Consider the following 16,640-nt stretch of genomic DNA (forward strand, 5'->3'; position numbering starts at 1 on the left):
TGTTTTAAAACATCGATAATATTGATTATTGCAAACTGCAAAGAAGAAATTAATAACATACTTCGGAACATGGCATATGAATAAAGAATTGAATTAAATGTTGCGTGCTTATGTGCAGTATTTTATATATCGTATTCTAGTGCATCCTGCATAATTACACTGCGTTGTATTTTTATAACTATAAAATACATCCTCTATCGGTCTTATTGTAAAGATTCGATAATATTTAAGAAAATAACATAATATTTAACTTTTTGCAACTATCTACTGACATTGATGGAGTATTGATTGTGTTACCTGAAATAATACACTTACAGAAATGCCTACTTATTATAAATGGTATGAGAATGTTTTCATTATTAACTTTTAACTACCTACCTTCTGTTTTACTGACGTGTCTACTTATATCTCAATCATAAAAAGGTAACACCTAAATAAAGGACAAGAAGTAAAACAATGTTTTTATCAAAATATATTATTTAACTACAATTAAAAAAGAAACAACAGTATATTTAGAAAATAAGATCTATTAATATTGGGACAGTATAGGAATATGTTCTGTGTAATATGTATAAATGTGTAGAATAATAATTTTATTAAAGAATTATTTTATATAAAAATATATTTTTACAAATCATCAAGTAGTATTTAATGCATATTGCTATAATGCAGTATATTCAATCGGAAGCAATTTCTTTTTTACTATGTAAACAAGAAGTGTTTGGTTTTGTATTTCTTTAAGGGCTACAAATAGTGCAGGTCTGGCAAATTTGTAAATTATCTGTAATGTTTCTGCAGGTCAGGATCCTTTGTTGAGTTTAGATATTTGATAGAGAAAATTTTAATGCCTCACTTAACTGCTAAGTTGTTTCTTTAGTTCCGATTTGACCTCATAATTTGGCTTACATCTGCATCAAATTTGCATTCTGCCTTTATTTTCATATGGTTGGGGTGGTAAACTTAACATTTGTACAATATATATATATATAACAGAAATCATCATATTCAATGACCCTATCAATAATTTTAGTTTGGTTGTAGTGTACAATATTATAATTGAAAACTTAAATTTTTTCTTTAAAGTTAATCTTAGGTACTTTTCTAATTCTTCTTTTTTAATAATTTTTTAAATTATATTATGAATTTCTTTGAACACAAAAACTTCTCACCATACTACAAACTCAAATAAACTACTTACAATTGTTAGCTAAGATGTTGGCTAAACTTTAAAATATGTAAAAGCGCACACTTATGACCTATTAAGAGGATATAAATGTTGATTTTGGAGAGGAGGTTTCTGGATGCTTTGGATAAAAAATGTGTGCATGGCTATTGACATTAACAATATTGGTGATATTTGTGAGAGTGAATTGGTTGTTAAGGTTTAAATCTATATGTCGTGGCTAATTATTATACTAAATTTTGTGTTTTTTTTCAGGTGTTCTGTTAAGAAAGAAAAACAAAAACATGAATATCCTAGTTTGGAAGTTACAAATCATCCATTACGAGTTGAAGTTCATAACTTAGTATGTATTGAAAAGTATTAATATTTAGAAAATTGTTGTTTAAAAATATTAGTTTAAAAAATAACCCACATCAAAATCAAAATCATATATATCTTATATAGATTAATTCCATTTCAGAAACATAATTCAAATAAAAGCTTACTGAAAAGCCTACAGAAATGGAGTTCTTCATTTGAAGAATTGGACCCATTGTTGAGATTTGAACAAATGGATTTAGAAAATGTAAGTATTATTGGAATTATTTTCACAACTACTCTTTAGCAAAAAACATACATATGTATATGTATAATTGTAACCATTTTAACATGTAAGTATTTCCTGCTTTCAGAACTCTGAACCAACTATAGAAAGTGATGCCACAGTGAATTACAGTAAAATTTGGAGTGTCAAACGTACAGCTATTCTAAACAAATATACAACAGGAGAAAAATTAACAATTATCAGTAGCTATCTGCCGGGTGGTGAAAAAAGTTTGTCATCAATTACACTATTTTAAATTTGTGTTATAAAATTTAAATGTTACTAATCTGTTTTTTTCTTTTTCTTTTTTTTTTTAAATTTTAAGTTAGTTCCTTTTCAGCTCTTTTAAGACAGGTATCTAATCTTAATGAAAAGGTAAAACACAGATTGGAACAACTTGATGATTTTGATGAGTCATCTGTTAGGAAGACAATGGGATTAAGTCAACAAGAGTTTGTTACAAAAATTCATATGCTTGATGATGAAATAAAAAAGGTATTACTTTCTAATATTACATTAAGCATTTTTCAGTGTAAATAATTAATTAATTAATTTATGTTTAGCTGTATTTCTCATGTAATTTGATTGAGTGAAGATGACTGAAGAAAAGACTGCTTTTTCGTGAGTTTTTTATGTCGAAATTTGTTGCTAGTAAATAATTGATTTAGTAATAATATATACAATGTTTGAAATAATATTGAATTGAATAGTTAATAATAGTATACCATGTTTGAGAAAAATATTATTGTAAATTTTAGTGGACTCGTAGATTCGGATGTCAATAAATAAGATTTTAGTGAGGATTTATAAAAAGAGTGTACAGTATTCGAAATTATGAATTGTCTTAAGCACTTATTTTATACTTGCGTAAAACCTCAGCATACTCACAGTTAGACTTGTTTTATCAAATCAAAGCAAAACTCATTAAGGATATTAAATAAAACTGTATAAAATGTAAGAATCTAATGTAATATTTTTTGTATACATACAAACAAACTCAAACGCACGCGCACGCACACACGCACGCACGATCGCACAAAAATATAACTTACCTTTTTGTTTGTCTTCAACATAGTTTACTCTAGAGCATCACTTTTTATACCAGTTGTATAATGTAATCCTTGATTGGCATAATTTGTAGGTACTGTATATATATATTATAATTATTAAACTATATTGCTGGAAAACAATGTTGGATTTCTTAGTTACAAAAATGTATAGATTGTTCGGAAAGTGCTTTCTTTTTTTTTCCAACAGATTATTCAAATATGTATATAACTATTAGGCAGTTAAGCTGAGAAAAATACAGTTAAGTTGGGAAAAAACTTCAACCTTTCCAAAATACCTTATACAATAAGTAATTGAATAATTTAATGTTTATTCAGTGGTGCTCTAGATTATACAAATATGTATTAATTAGTTATAAAAAAGTTTACTTTTTGAAATATTTTAGGCCTGGGAGACCGAACAAAGAGTTAAGGCTTTTAAAATTGCTATTCAATGTTCTAAGCTGCTATCAGATATAAGTGTCATGCAATTCTATCCAAGCAAATTTGTTTTGATAAGCGACGTATTGGATAATTTTGGAAAGTTGGTTTATGATCGACTTAAGAAAAAGAGTTTTGGGTAAGTTTCTATATAACGGTTATATAAATTTAGATAATGAGATGTTTAATACCTGTTATTGTGTTAGCCAGATGTGAACGCCTTCCTTATGTTATGGATTTAAATTTATTAATCCCAAATTTAGGACAAATCACTAGTAGTGCGCCATATTTGTTGCAGCCACATTGTTTTTGTTGCCCTTCTCGCTAACCCAACCACATTATAGATATTATAGTGAATAATTTTAATCATAACCGTGAATCGTATTAACAATAAATATCTTTCAGAGATGCAGCTATCGAATTGGAGGATATTGATTCAGGATTGGTTCCCGAGTCGGCTAGGGAGACATGTCAGAACTGGATGTTTAAAATGGCTTCAATCAGAGAGCTACTTCCACGATTGTATATGGAAATGTCCTTATTGAAGTGTTATGTATTTATTTCAAAGGACGAAATAAAACCTGCAATTGCTAGATTGATAACCATGATTAGAGGCATTGGAAATCCCCTCGTTGCAATTTATATCAGAGTATATTTGTGTAAAGTAGCTTCGGCACTGTACGGAAAGGAGAGTGAATGTTATTTTCATGATAATCTTAAGGAGTTTCTGGAGGAATATCAACAGGTATATTCAATTCTAAATTGTGCGACTTCATTATACTTTCGGAGAGATTATTCGATAAAATAGATTAATGTATAATATTATTCTAAAATAGCACCATATTTATTAATAAGAAAATTGTATGATGTAAATAGTATTTATACGCTATAGTACTCCCGAGTAATGTAGCTTTCTACCAATGAAATTTTTTTTTGAATTATTTCTTTAGTTCCGGAGATTACCCTCTACATACAAACAAAAAAAAAACTCTTTATAATTATCATATAGGTAATTGGTTGAATAGTTAGTTTTTGTTGTAATATATTTATTTTATAAATTATTTGGCAGATTTTTCAACCAGCTATGGCTAAAAAGTTTGGTGCTCAGCTTTTGACGGCAGATAAGTACCTCAGTCTGTATATTCCGGCCATAGATTGGCTACTTTATGGAACATTAAATACTATTCCCTGCAAACTCACGCTGCTGGACGAACTGTTGCAGTTGTGCGACAAAACCGAAAATAGGTAAAATTTGATATACACTATATCTTCCTATTTGAGTATAATTATTGTAAAATATATCTCATTACAGTAATTAAGCGAAACCGAGCGCGATTTTTTAATCTTTATACTTGAATTTGTATTGGTTTTACTTGTATTTGTAAATAATTAAATTAATGAATTGAGTTATTTTAATTTAATTTCAAATATTGTAATTTATTTCAGTGAGCTGTTACTCTATTGTATAGTATCAGGGTTTGATTCTCCAAATATAATAAAGAAGTCATCAGCTATTCTGGACACTATAAAGAAATCAGCAGAACACATGGGTAAGTTTATAAATATTAAAAAATAATAATAATATATTTGAAACTAGCTGCTGCCCGCTGTTTCGGTCGCGTGCTAGACGTGGCGGTCGTCAGATGTTTGATTTAAAAACATAACCTTCCTTGGGGTTCAAGCTTGGTTCATACCAAACTCTATCAAATCCGGTTGGGTGGGGTAGACGTGAAAGCGTTAAAACAGAAAGAGTTACTTTCGCATTTATAATATTAGTATAGGTGGTTTACAATTTTATTTCGAGTTGTTATTTTATATCGCTGTTTACCATTGAAAACATAGATCATCATCGTAAACAAAAATAAATAAGAATGACCTTCCGCGAGTTCGAAGTATATAAAGAACGTAATAGAACAAACAGAACATGACTTTACACAGTACGAAATAAGTCCTATTTTTGTTTGCATATTTAAGGAGACCCTTCCTTAATAATAATATAATAAATTTTCTCTAACTACATGTCATACATTTGAGTTATATTCTAGATATTAATATGTGCAAATTTAGCGGTATATGTTAGTGACGTAGTAATAATAAAATGATTGATTCATTGGTATGCTCCCGTGTCTTGGAAATCACGTAAAACCGTTGGTCCTGCGCTTGAATTATGTTCGGTCGTGTCGGATTTACCGTCACATCCGATTATGAGAGTGAGGAAAAGGAGTACACTGTTTGCGCACACACTTGTGCGGTATAATATGTCCTGCGTCCTTTTCCGTTTTGGACAAAATTAGTTAGGAGAGCATAATCAGCATCAATATTAATGTTATTTTCGTTGGTCTTACTTTTATAGAAAATTTTTGGTCTAATAAATTCAAAATATCTTCAACAACAAGACAAATAATTTTAACTATAATTAATATGTACGCAGTTCTCCTGAGCCCAATATTATCTGCGCTCGGAGAACATCTTTGCCACGCTGACGTCTATCGTCAGCTGTCCTCTGAAGCTTTGAGTCAAACTTGGTGGAAAATAGTAAGCAATATGAAGTCGACTGCAAATTTCCTGCAAGTGTTAGAGCCTTGGATACAATTCGCATGCACGCAATTATCGGTGAGTCAAAGAATTATTACAAATTACAAACTTTTATTCAAGTTCCAATGAAAAATATCTAACTTTAATCTGATCCACCGGATAGATAGTTATTTTCTTATTTAGTAGTTGGTTTCATACAAGTCTGCGATAAAAAATATTTCTTCAAATGCAATACTATTATGACCAATAATATTTATTTTTCTTTCTAATAATACATTTAAAACTAGATAATTTGTAAGTTTGAAGTGTAAATTAGATAATTTATAAAAAATATTTATTATTAGTATCAATCTGTGAAACTATTTATATCTGCGTTACTTGATCAGCAAAATAAAATGTTTGGTTGTATCTTTACAGGCTCAGCATATAAATATGTTGCTACGTGGAACAATACGTTACATGATAAAGTGCGGTAAACCGATTGATGATTATTCCTCGCAAATACAGTTAGTCGTAAAGAGGATGTTGAAGTCTATTCCAGACGTTGAAGAACTTTTTTTAATGGTAAGATGTTTCCTTCATGAAATTTATAAGACACCGAGTCGAGTCAGTGTATCGAGCTTCTCTTGTTCAATTTGTGTTTACTATTCATCCTGTACAAATTTTCTTATTCTAATAACACAACGATCCAGTTGCGGTTCGGTGAAAGTCGGATCGGAATATAATCGGGATCGTATCTAAATCGATATAAATAAGTAGTATTGGCCCTCAGTTACGATTAAGCTGTTTTAGTTTTGTGAGTAGTCGAAAGTGCATCGGAATAAAATAGGGAACTTATTACAACCGATATAAGTTAGAAGAATAGTTAGCCTATCTGTAGCCTATTCCAATGGAAGTAGGAAAAAAGATAAACAAACCATAGATTTACGTATTTCATGCAATTTGCTGAAAACTCAGCTAAATTGTGCACTACTAAGAGTTTATGATTAATATATCCTTATTTATAATACAACACTATTACACTTAACTGCTTATTTCCACTTTAATTTTACTTCCAAAATTCCGAAAACAGTTTCGTTGACGTTCAAAACGCCATTTTTTCGCAAATCCATAGTGAATATCATAGATTAATCAAGCTCACGACCAATGATTTTGCGTCAATTTACTGTCAAATGTTGTTTATTTTGCTTTTCTCCTCTTATAACCATAAAGTATAATTAAAAATATTTTAGCAAATATTATTCACAGATATTATTATGTGTTCAGAACATTAGGTTAGGTTAACCTTTATGCAATGCGCGCGACACTATCGGCTTATCATCAGCGTATTGAAAGTAGTCGTCGTGGTTAGTGCCGTCTATTTACAATCTATCGTATTTTAAGGAAGCTATTACTATAAGAATGTGAACGTGAACTACTAAGTATTCAGTGTGTTACTTGGTGGTAGGGCTTTGCCGAAACCCGTGTATGTAGGCACCACCCACTCTTCATATATTCTACCGCCAAATAGTGATATTTAGTATTGTTGTATGTTGTATTCCGGTTTGAAGGGTAAGTGAAACAGTGTAATCATAGGCACAATATCGGTATTATTAGACTATTTTGTATTATTCTCGGAATCTGTATTTTACTTTATAATAGACACATATAATAATTTAGGTTATCGATCAGGTTCCAGGATAGTTTTTAAAGAGTAACCACTAAGTTAATTACTAGAACTTTTCTTTACAATTCAAACTTCATATCCTAATTACTTAACTTAGAAGACCTACGATGTATGTATAAAAAACAAAAAGATTTCTTCCTGAAAATATATCTTTAATTTAAATAAACGGTCCCTGTTTGTTATATATAAATTTAAATTTGAAATAGGACGCCTTCATGCCGCTTGTGGAGCTGGTCCAAACATCTAATGCACGCACGATGATGGCGAAAACTGTACTCCTCGTGTTCTTCGAAAGATGCAACTCGGTCCAAATAGAAGACCATATTATTATCGCCAGTTTGATGAGACTTTGCTGTATACTTCACGAGGCAATCAAGTAAGCTATCCTACACAAAGTATACATCGTTTTACATTAAAAATACTACTTAATTCGAATGGCCTTTTTGACATTAGACCGCTTATGACCAACAATATTTATATTTATAAGTACATAAGTATGTGTTTATAAAATATTTTGCGCACTTTTAAAATTATTATTATTTATTGGTGAAAAGAAAAGATTGTAGGTATTTAGGTAGGCAGGATATTATATACTAAACAAAAGGTGAATTCGTAAGGTCTTTATTCTAAGAACATCTTATATCCATCCATATTATATCCAACCATATTATAACATCTTAGTTCCTAAGGTTGACTGTGCATTGACGATGTAGGAAATGGTTAATATTTCTAACAGCGCCAATGTCTATGGGTTGTGGTGACCATTATCCATCAGATGGCCTATTAGTTAAACAAATCGAGTGAAATTAATATTTATTTTTCAGTGCGGTGACTGTGGAAGACGAGTTAAAAATTAGTTCAGATCTAATAAATAAATACATTCAAACCGTATCCTATCAAGACGATGCGCGGGAGCAGTTGAATTTTTACGTCGAGTGTCGATCTGCATTTATTAAACTTGATTCAGTGCTTAAAACCCTAGTGCACGTGAGTATATCCATTTGTATACTCCAACTGGCCTTTCATTTTTTATATCGTTTTTACTGTTATTTCACATTGTGTAGTATCTGGTAGAATCGAATAGATTTTTTATTTTTTACGAAGTTGTAACCATCGTGAAGGGAGGGTTTTCCACGGTACAATAAACTCTGCAAGTATTATACGTTTTATTTGCCTAAAGTAAAGGTATATGTCCGGTGTGAATGAAAAATTCCCACGTCCTCTGTGCGTTGATGGTGATTAAAGCAGTTAGGTGCATTGCCTACGACTGAGTAGGGCTTTCAAATAGATTTATTATTATTATTATTACTCTTAAAATATTCTCGTATGTACAGGTAATGTAAGTTTTACAGTTTCTAATTATCTTAATCCATCAGTATATGACTGAGCTCTCCAATGAAATAACTCCCGTATAGATTGTAGAGGCGCTTGAGCGCTAAACAGAATTGTAATATATCGCCATACTCTCTGAAACTTTAATTAAATTAAGTTGAGATACAGATACGAAACAGAATTAACTTTTAATTAGATTTGATGTGAGTGATAGTTCCCATAGTTCGCACTCCGCCAGTAAGAATGTGGCAAATATCCACTTGGTAGTAGGTCTTTGTGCTAGCCCGGCTGGGTGGGTACCACCCATCGTCACCGGCAACGCCAAACAGTAACATTTAGTATTGTCGTGTGCCTGTTTGAACGGTGAGTAAGCCAGTGCAGCTGCCGGCACAGGGGACATAGCATCTTAGTTTCCAAGGTTGGTGGCGCATTGGCGATGTAAGGAATGGGTAATATTACGTACAGCACCAATGTCTATGGGCGGTGGGGACCACTTACTAATGGGTGGCCCATTTGCCGGCCCGCCTATCTGGAACAATAAAAAGTAGGCCTGATAGCGAGTGTGTGGCGCAGGCGGTGCACGCGCTGGCCAACCGCGCGCGGCCGTCGCGCTCGCGCTGGCTGTCGCGCGCGTGCGCCGCCTACAGCTTCGTGACGGTGCCGTCGCTGCAGTGCGCGCTGTGCCGCGCGCAGCTCTACCTGCTGGGCGCGCACGCCGCGCTGCTGGTCGCCTGCGTCGGACAGGGTGAGCCGCGCTCGCCGCTCGCGTGCACTCTGACGCGACGTATTCGACTTAATTTTTTTCGTCTTTTTTAGCCGAGGCGAATTTGAAAGCTTTCGTGAGCTTGATTCCTGACATTCCCCTTTACGTTCAAGAAGACGGACAGAACAAACCCACGCACGTTAAAGTTGTAGGTCTCCTTAGCAATTTTCTCTCGACTCTTCTCATTTTACCAGTGAGTATTTAAAAATTACGCTCGAATCGCTTCTTGGCCAATATTAAAAAAATGTTTACTATCACTGTTTCAATATTGACCTGCCATTTATATTGATAAGTCGCTCTCACAAAACAATTACCTAACACGTGAATCCATCCGATTATATACTCTTCCTTCCACCCATTAACATGTACCATTTTCATCATTAACCCAGTACCATTCTGCGACCAGTCTTTACTATAAGCTTTTATGTACTAGACTGGTTCCCGAAAAAAACATCCACAGCGGGCAAACTTTGATTTATTCTCAATATATACTGAACCGAAACCTTTATCCGCCTAGCTACACTAGTCCACTAAACAGGGCCCGATGATATATGGTATAAGGCCCTACCATAATTTCATGCTATTTTAAGTAGATAGTTAATCGATTTACCAAGTCAATTAATATCTCATAACTTAAAAGATTATAATAACAAATATAACATACATTTGTTATTACATATTATTTATCTTTATAAATATCTTATATCAAAGTTATCCCAATGTTATTCTAAGCACAAACAAATAATATAATATAAATATCTGATAAATATATTAGTGAAAATCATAGATATCTGAGAGGTATGCCATCGTTGCGTATTGGTACGAGTCCATGTGTCGCCGCTCTTGTTCCGCCTAAATAACTAACACAATGACAAATGTATAGAAACGATACACATAGAAAAACTTTTCACGCACACATTGTTAAAATTAATAACACAAGTACATTCTTATACTTACATAAGGTCACTACAGACATAAGGCTACTATGACCATGTGGCCATGCGACACATGCCGCGTACTCAAGGCATACTTTGAAGTTTTATGTACATGATTTTAAAACATATGACAACCTTATATATATATAAATATATATATATATATATATATATATATATATATATATATATATATTTAAATTTACAGAATATATTATGTTAGTCATTTGGTTCTCCTTGAATTTGTGAATCATGTTTAATGTACAGGCAGATAATGTTGCAGTTTTATTATGTGTATAGAAAACTTATTTGAATGTATGGAGATGTGTTATCTCAGGACAATGTGGATAGTAGCAGCAAAGCATATATTCTGAGTGGATTTATAAAGACAATGGAACGAATACATTGGAGGAAAACTGATCCTTTGTATTACACCTTACTGCTCAGGACTTTGGATCTACTCTGTAATTTGACGCAAGAAAAATACATCTATCACATAGACGGAGGTATTATTTTATTGTTATTCTTTGTATATAGACTATTGATACCATTCGTTGAATTTAATTTTATAGTAAATTCTATTATTTTATATTTGTGTATTAGTATTAGATTGTGAATGTGTCACTACTGGGCTAAGGTCTTATATCCTTTTGAGAAGATTTTGGATCTTACTCAGCCACGCTGCTCCCGTGTAGGTTGGACATGTAGACAAAATTTCAGTGTAGTTAGACACGTGGAAGTTTCCCCACGACATTTTCCTTGACCGCCGAGCCGAGAAGATATGAATTATAAAAATAAATTAAACATAAACATAAAAATAAAAAATAAATGAATCACAGGAATTTTATGTGGTGCTTGGTTTCTGAAATTTAGAAATCATAAAAATACGTATTTTCTTGTGTATATTGTACATTGGCGCTTGTATACTCTATCAGGAAAGTGCCCGACGCGGCGTGACTTCCTCGTTATGGCATAATAGCGGAGTAATATGTATAGACTTGTACGAGCACCTCTTTAAGTGTAATCAAATTGTGAACTAAAAACTGAAAAAGTTGTTTAGATCGTATTATTTAAAAATTTTAAATGTAGTTTTTTAAATAATATGTCGTATATTTTACTTTGAAGTGTACAAAAGTGAAGTCTGCCAGAATAGTCTCATAATTTGGCTTTTTTTTTCGACTTACATAAAATAAATATAGGAGACTTAATTGGCCATATTGTCCGACTTATTGTGACGCCAAATTACAAAATGACGTTAACGTACGTAGCAGTCCATAACAATAGCACGAGGCCGATGCTACGTTGCGTTAAATTATATAAGTGCCAATTATTTTTTAACATTACAAGTATTTTTTTTATCTTAGAACTTGTATATTCGTAATAAATTTTGTTATAGTAATATTTTGTTATTTATTTTCGGTAAGTGATTTCCAACGACGAGTTATATGGTTCAGAAGAAGAGTTTATAGACGTATTAGAAAACTACGCAACAAATATATGCCAAGAGTTGTTAGTTGTTTTGAAAGCACTAGGCGATGCAAAGGAAACGAATAAACAGTACAATTTAGCGTTGGAATTGTTTTGGAGGATTATTAAAAGGGGTGACCTGAGGGAAGGTTCTATGACCAGTTTGGCGATAAATTTATGGGTTTTATCCCAAAAACTTCAAGATTCTAACAATAAGTTCGCGGTGAGTTGATACATTTCTTACTTAGTAAATATTAGTAAAAAGAAAACAAATAAGAAAAAAAATATTTATAAGTAATATCCAACTTATTACATACAGGCTATAAATACCTACGCCTCTTAAATACCTTTATCAACTTTGTGAATACTTCGTTCTATTAATACTAAAATTTTATTCTTGCGAAATGAATATTTTCCTTTGAATGATTGAGTTGTTTCTGTTACAACGGTAAATCGATTAAGTTTAAGTAATTAAGCTGAATTTATAATGATGTAAAGTAAAGTAATTATAAAACGAAAATATTCTATTGTTACAGAAGACATTGTTGTCAGCTTTGGAACGGGATACAAGCGAGGAGGGACGACTTCTATTTGATAAATTGAACGAAACTTAAATATTATAAACATATTGAGTGTCTATTTAAATATATCTTGAATCTTATTATAAGTGATTATGTAATATACTGGCTACCCGTCCCGGGTTCTCCTGGGTGGAATAAGGGTCGACATGGAACGTCTATATTGAAGAATAAACATAAAAAATGTTATTGTTTTTTTGGACTAGAAAACTTCTCCGGCTTTCGCAGAACACCTCACCAAAGTTTCATCAGAAGCGGATAAAAGGGTTTGGAACTCATATAGGAAAATACAAACAGACATTTTTATTTATATAGATTATATAAAATAAATATTTCAATTCATGGTATCCTTTCTTTATCCTACAATGTATTATGCTTCTTAAAAACGTATATTTATGTGTGACTCTTGTATTGTAATCATAAACAATTTTCGGTACATAATAAACGAAAACGATAACATTAATTTATTTCATTGTCACTTAAGTGAGAAACCCATAGCTTTGTAATAGGAATGTAGACATACAAGTATTTCAATCAAAATACATAGTATTTCTCGCTAAATGAGTTAAAAAAACAAACCATATTACTTCGGTAAAAAAATCATCATGTATTTTTTTTAATTAATATTTCAATTATAAATTTACTATATTTTAAAAGCACCATACCACTTTTTTTTAAAACAATTAATAGGAATTTGAAAACAGATTAAGTATTTTTTTAATCTTGTGACCTTACTTATGGACAAAATAGAAAAACTTTAACAGAGTAAAAAACGATCAACATTTGTTGTTAAAATTTCTATTTACGATTTATTTCAAGTTGTTTTTTTTTTTTGCTGTTAAGAAATATTATAAATATCCGTGAAGAATTTGTTCTTTAAGCTTATTGTAATATAATTAATTACTCAAATCATGCGAAAAAATAATTTTCTATTTGACGGTTTGATAATTATTTTGCTTGAGTAATTCGACGTAAAATAACTCTTGTAATTAAATAATCTTGATTATTTTAATTAACTATTCATTCAAACTTTTGTTTCTTTTAAAAATAAAAGTAACGGATATTTAGATAGCCGTTGCTGATTTTTATGTAAAAGATAACGATGACTTGGTCACAGTTACGTTTTTTCAACGCATTACAGAATCGAAAACAAAACAATGTACTGCACCGAGCAAAAATAGTGTATCAAATAACGGTAACGTTGGGCGGCACTCGATGTTTATATATAGCTTGAAGTTAATCTATGCTCTAGAAGCCTATTGCAGATATTGACCCCAGAGAGACTGCCGGATGGAGTAAGCGGACATTGTCCGGCGAGACACGCTTGAGTGACGCGCGCTCTGTTGCACCGATCTTTCACCTTCGCAATGTTGACGCCTATAAAATCTTGTCATTGTAATAGTGTGACGTTACTTTCAAATCGACTGAAGGCAGAAATACAACTCGACATAGCAAAAGAATTGCTAACTAATAATATCACCTTTTTGGGTTTATACCCATTTTAAAATGTATAGAATAGGTTGCCTGGTACGAAAAAGAATTTATGTATTATTTACAATTTACCTAAGATATATTTATGCTATTATTTAATTATATATATTTTTTTAATTTGCAGTTTATACTTTGGGTTGTGTGTGCGAGTGTATCTTCAAGTGGTGAAGGTCAAAATGGATTCGTTCAGTCCATGAATTTTGGTTCAATTTTTGACAACAAAGATTCTGGTAAGTTTTTATGATATACAGTACTAAATACACGCTTAACTTTATATCTATGATAATAAAAAATAACAGCATTTAACGGTTACAGGCTTAGCATCGTTGGCTTCCAGTCCCGTTCTCGCAGCAGTTCTAGATGTAGATAAAAGTCAATATCCGAAACTATTTGATACCGTTGTTAGTAGTTCTATAGACTCTTTGCAAAGTCAAGTAGCGCCTAAAGATGTATTTGCCGCTAATAACTTTGGCTTCAATCCCATAGCAAGTCAAAGCTTTTTTCCATACGGCAAGTCAGCGAAGTTAGTAGCACAACAAGCAGAGCAGCAGGCTAATCCTCATTCGCAACAACTTAGCCCGTTGCGATACGACATACAAACCGTACATGATCCTTTTTATAGAGTTTATAAGCCTGATGAGAAAGAAGAAGAGAAAGACATTTTAGCTGCTCTGAAAAAAAATCCCACAGTCGCCGATTATTTTAAACCGACTGTAAATGTTGAAATTAAACATCCTTTAAGATACCGCAAAGAGGAGTTGATCGAAAAACTTGAGGGTGAACAAAATTACAAGCTAAATCCTTATATTGCAGGACCAGCTCGTATTCGACGTTATACAGGAGGAAGAGGCAGGGAAAATTTGAAACAAGCTGAAGAAGATGAAGAAGACGATCCTTACAATTTTAAAGCGGAGTATATCTCTAAGCCCAAGGCTTTTGACGAGAGTCCCTATAGCAGTCCTTATAAGAAAAGCAAAGAATCTCAGGATAAATACGAATACCCATACAATTATGACTCAGGCTATGACCATAAAGAATATGAAAGAATTAAAGACTTGTCTGAAAAACAGGCAGCTGAAATAAGACAAAATCCAGGAAACTGCAAGGAAGTTAAAAGAGATGGTATGACATGTATGTCGTGTAAGGATGCTAAAACAGGAGGTAACTATGAATCTTGTTCATATGTTGCGGAACCAAAAAATAATAAATATGCGTATTCAAAAGAAAGAAAATTTGACAGCAATGATGAGCCCGATGAACCAGAAAGTGACCAAAAATCAAACGAACCAAAAAAGTCTGAGAAATTACAGGAAACAAATGAAGATAAGACTGCCCCACAAAAATTTACCGAAGCAAAAAATGATAAACCTTATAGTAGCTACAGACAAGCGGATAAAGACGATTCCGATGAAAAGTATAAAGCATTTTACATTCATACATCAAAACCCAAACCAAGTGAAGCGCTAAGGGAAGCCAGTGACGAAGATAATTCCGAAGAAGTTAAACCAAAGGCATACGATTATAAAAAAGCATTACCAGGATTCTACACTGACAACGAACCTAAAAAAGATGTTGAGCACGTTTTAGCTGAATTTAAGAAAAAAGATAGGTCATCATGTAAAAAAGTACAAAAAAATGCTATGACTTGTTACCAATGTATAGATAAAAATGGCTTAAAACATGAAGAATGTATGTTTGTATCTGAATCTGCACCCAAACAGAGTCATTTAGCTTATCAAGAACTTAAAGAATTCACATCAAAACCTGCGACTATTGAAGGCGGAAATGAAGCCGCTGAAAGTCAAACTATTACTACAAGTGCGCCGGCAAAAACAGCTGCATATGTAGCAGCTTCAACAAATTATGGTAAGAAATTAAAACGTAAAAAGGCACCTCAGGCTTCTTTAGCAGTTGCTGCAACAAATACTGTAGCGAAAACTGCTCAAAAAGTGAAAAGAAGTGAAGGATCTGACTCAAAGACTAACGATCAAATTATCGATAATTCCAATGTAGCGCCTGAAGAATTTGTAGGTGCTGAGTCTAAACCAGCGTTCTGGGCGGAAACTGTTCCGCGATACAGCGCAGCGTTGGGTGTTACTTTACCTGAGTACATGCTCTCCAGATCAGAACACGAGGCTTCATTTGATGAGGCTGTAGCTGGTGTATAGATTGGCTACGATTGTTAGTCAACTTAAAACATAATTAGAGCGTGACAGTTGTAAAACTTTTAATTTAAAACCTGAATAGATAACGGGTAACAGTTTTTTGTTGCATAATAAAGTTAGATTTCACAGATCGATGCAGTGACAATCTAACCATGAAACATAAATAAAATGGCAAAAAATATGATTACAACAATAATTATATTGTAACAATCAATAAGTACAATTTGGGGCAACACGCTGTTGAATTTTATACAATCTAGTGTAGGATTTGTTACTTTTTTAAAGCTTGACTGCTCAATTTATTCCGTTTATTGTTAACTAGTTTTAAATATTTCGATTAAAATTGATTTTATTAATGAAGTATGTTTTACTCACCTTTTATTTAAAACCAATATTAGATGGGATATCATATATTTTTAAATCAATATAACTCCATAAAAAGCACTATTATAAGA

The 16,640-nt window shown here is 32.3% G+C and overlaps 2 protein-coding genes across 4 annotated transcripts; both read left to right on the plus strand.

Annotated features, from left to right (window-relative positions):
* LOC113399953 (VPS35 endosomal protein-sorting factor-like) lies at window positions 1-12,988 on the plus strand. 3 transcript variants are annotated; one of them, XM_064215540.1, is made up of 18 exons: window positions 1-339; window positions 1,439-1,526; window positions 1,644-1,748; window positions 1,855-1,996; window positions 2,092-2,261; window positions 3,220-3,392; window positions 3,659-3,998; window positions 4,323-4,498; window positions 4,700-4,803; window positions 5,685-5,866; window positions 6,206-6,352; window positions 7,661-7,830; window positions 8,279-8,441; window positions 9,360-9,531; window positions 9,603-9,742; window positions 10,822-10,990; window positions 11,909-12,174; window positions 12,488-12,988. In XM_064215540.1, the coding sequence occupies exons 1-18, from the start codon at window positions 320-322 to the stop codon at window positions 12,563-12,565; spliced, it is 2,805 nt and encodes a 934-aa protein (XP_064071610.1). In that variant the 5' UTR covers window positions 1-319; the 3' UTR covers window positions 12,566-12,988. The 3 variants fall into 3 exon arrangements, with proteins under 3 accessions (XP_064071610.1, XP_026495060.2, XP_064071611.1); XM_026639275.2 differs by having other exon boundaries at window positions 2,107-2,261; XM_064215541.1 differs by having other exon boundaries at window positions 2-166.
* A 476-nt stretch (window positions 12,989-13,464) lies between these two features.
* LOC113399959 (uncharacterized) lies at window positions 13,465-16,533 on the plus strand. Its single transcript, XM_026639286.2, has 2 exons — window positions 13,465-14,250; window positions 14,336-16,533. Exons 1-2 carry the CDS (start codon window positions 14,106-14,108, stop codon window positions 16,186-16,188), a joined length of 1,998 nt encoding a protein of 665 aa, XP_026495071.2. The 5' UTR covers window positions 13,465-14,105; the 3' UTR covers window positions 16,189-16,533.
* Window positions 16,534-16,640: the final 107 nt, after the last annotated feature.

The sequence above is a fragment of the Vanessa tameamea genome, chromosome 8, assembly GCF_037043105.1.
Source record: "Vanessa tameamea isolate UH-Manoa-2023 chromosome 8, ilVanTame1 primary haplotype, whole genome shotgun sequence".
Taxonomy (NCBI): Eukaryota; Metazoa; Arthropoda; class Insecta; order Lepidoptera; family Nymphalidae; genus Vanessa; species Vanessa tameamea.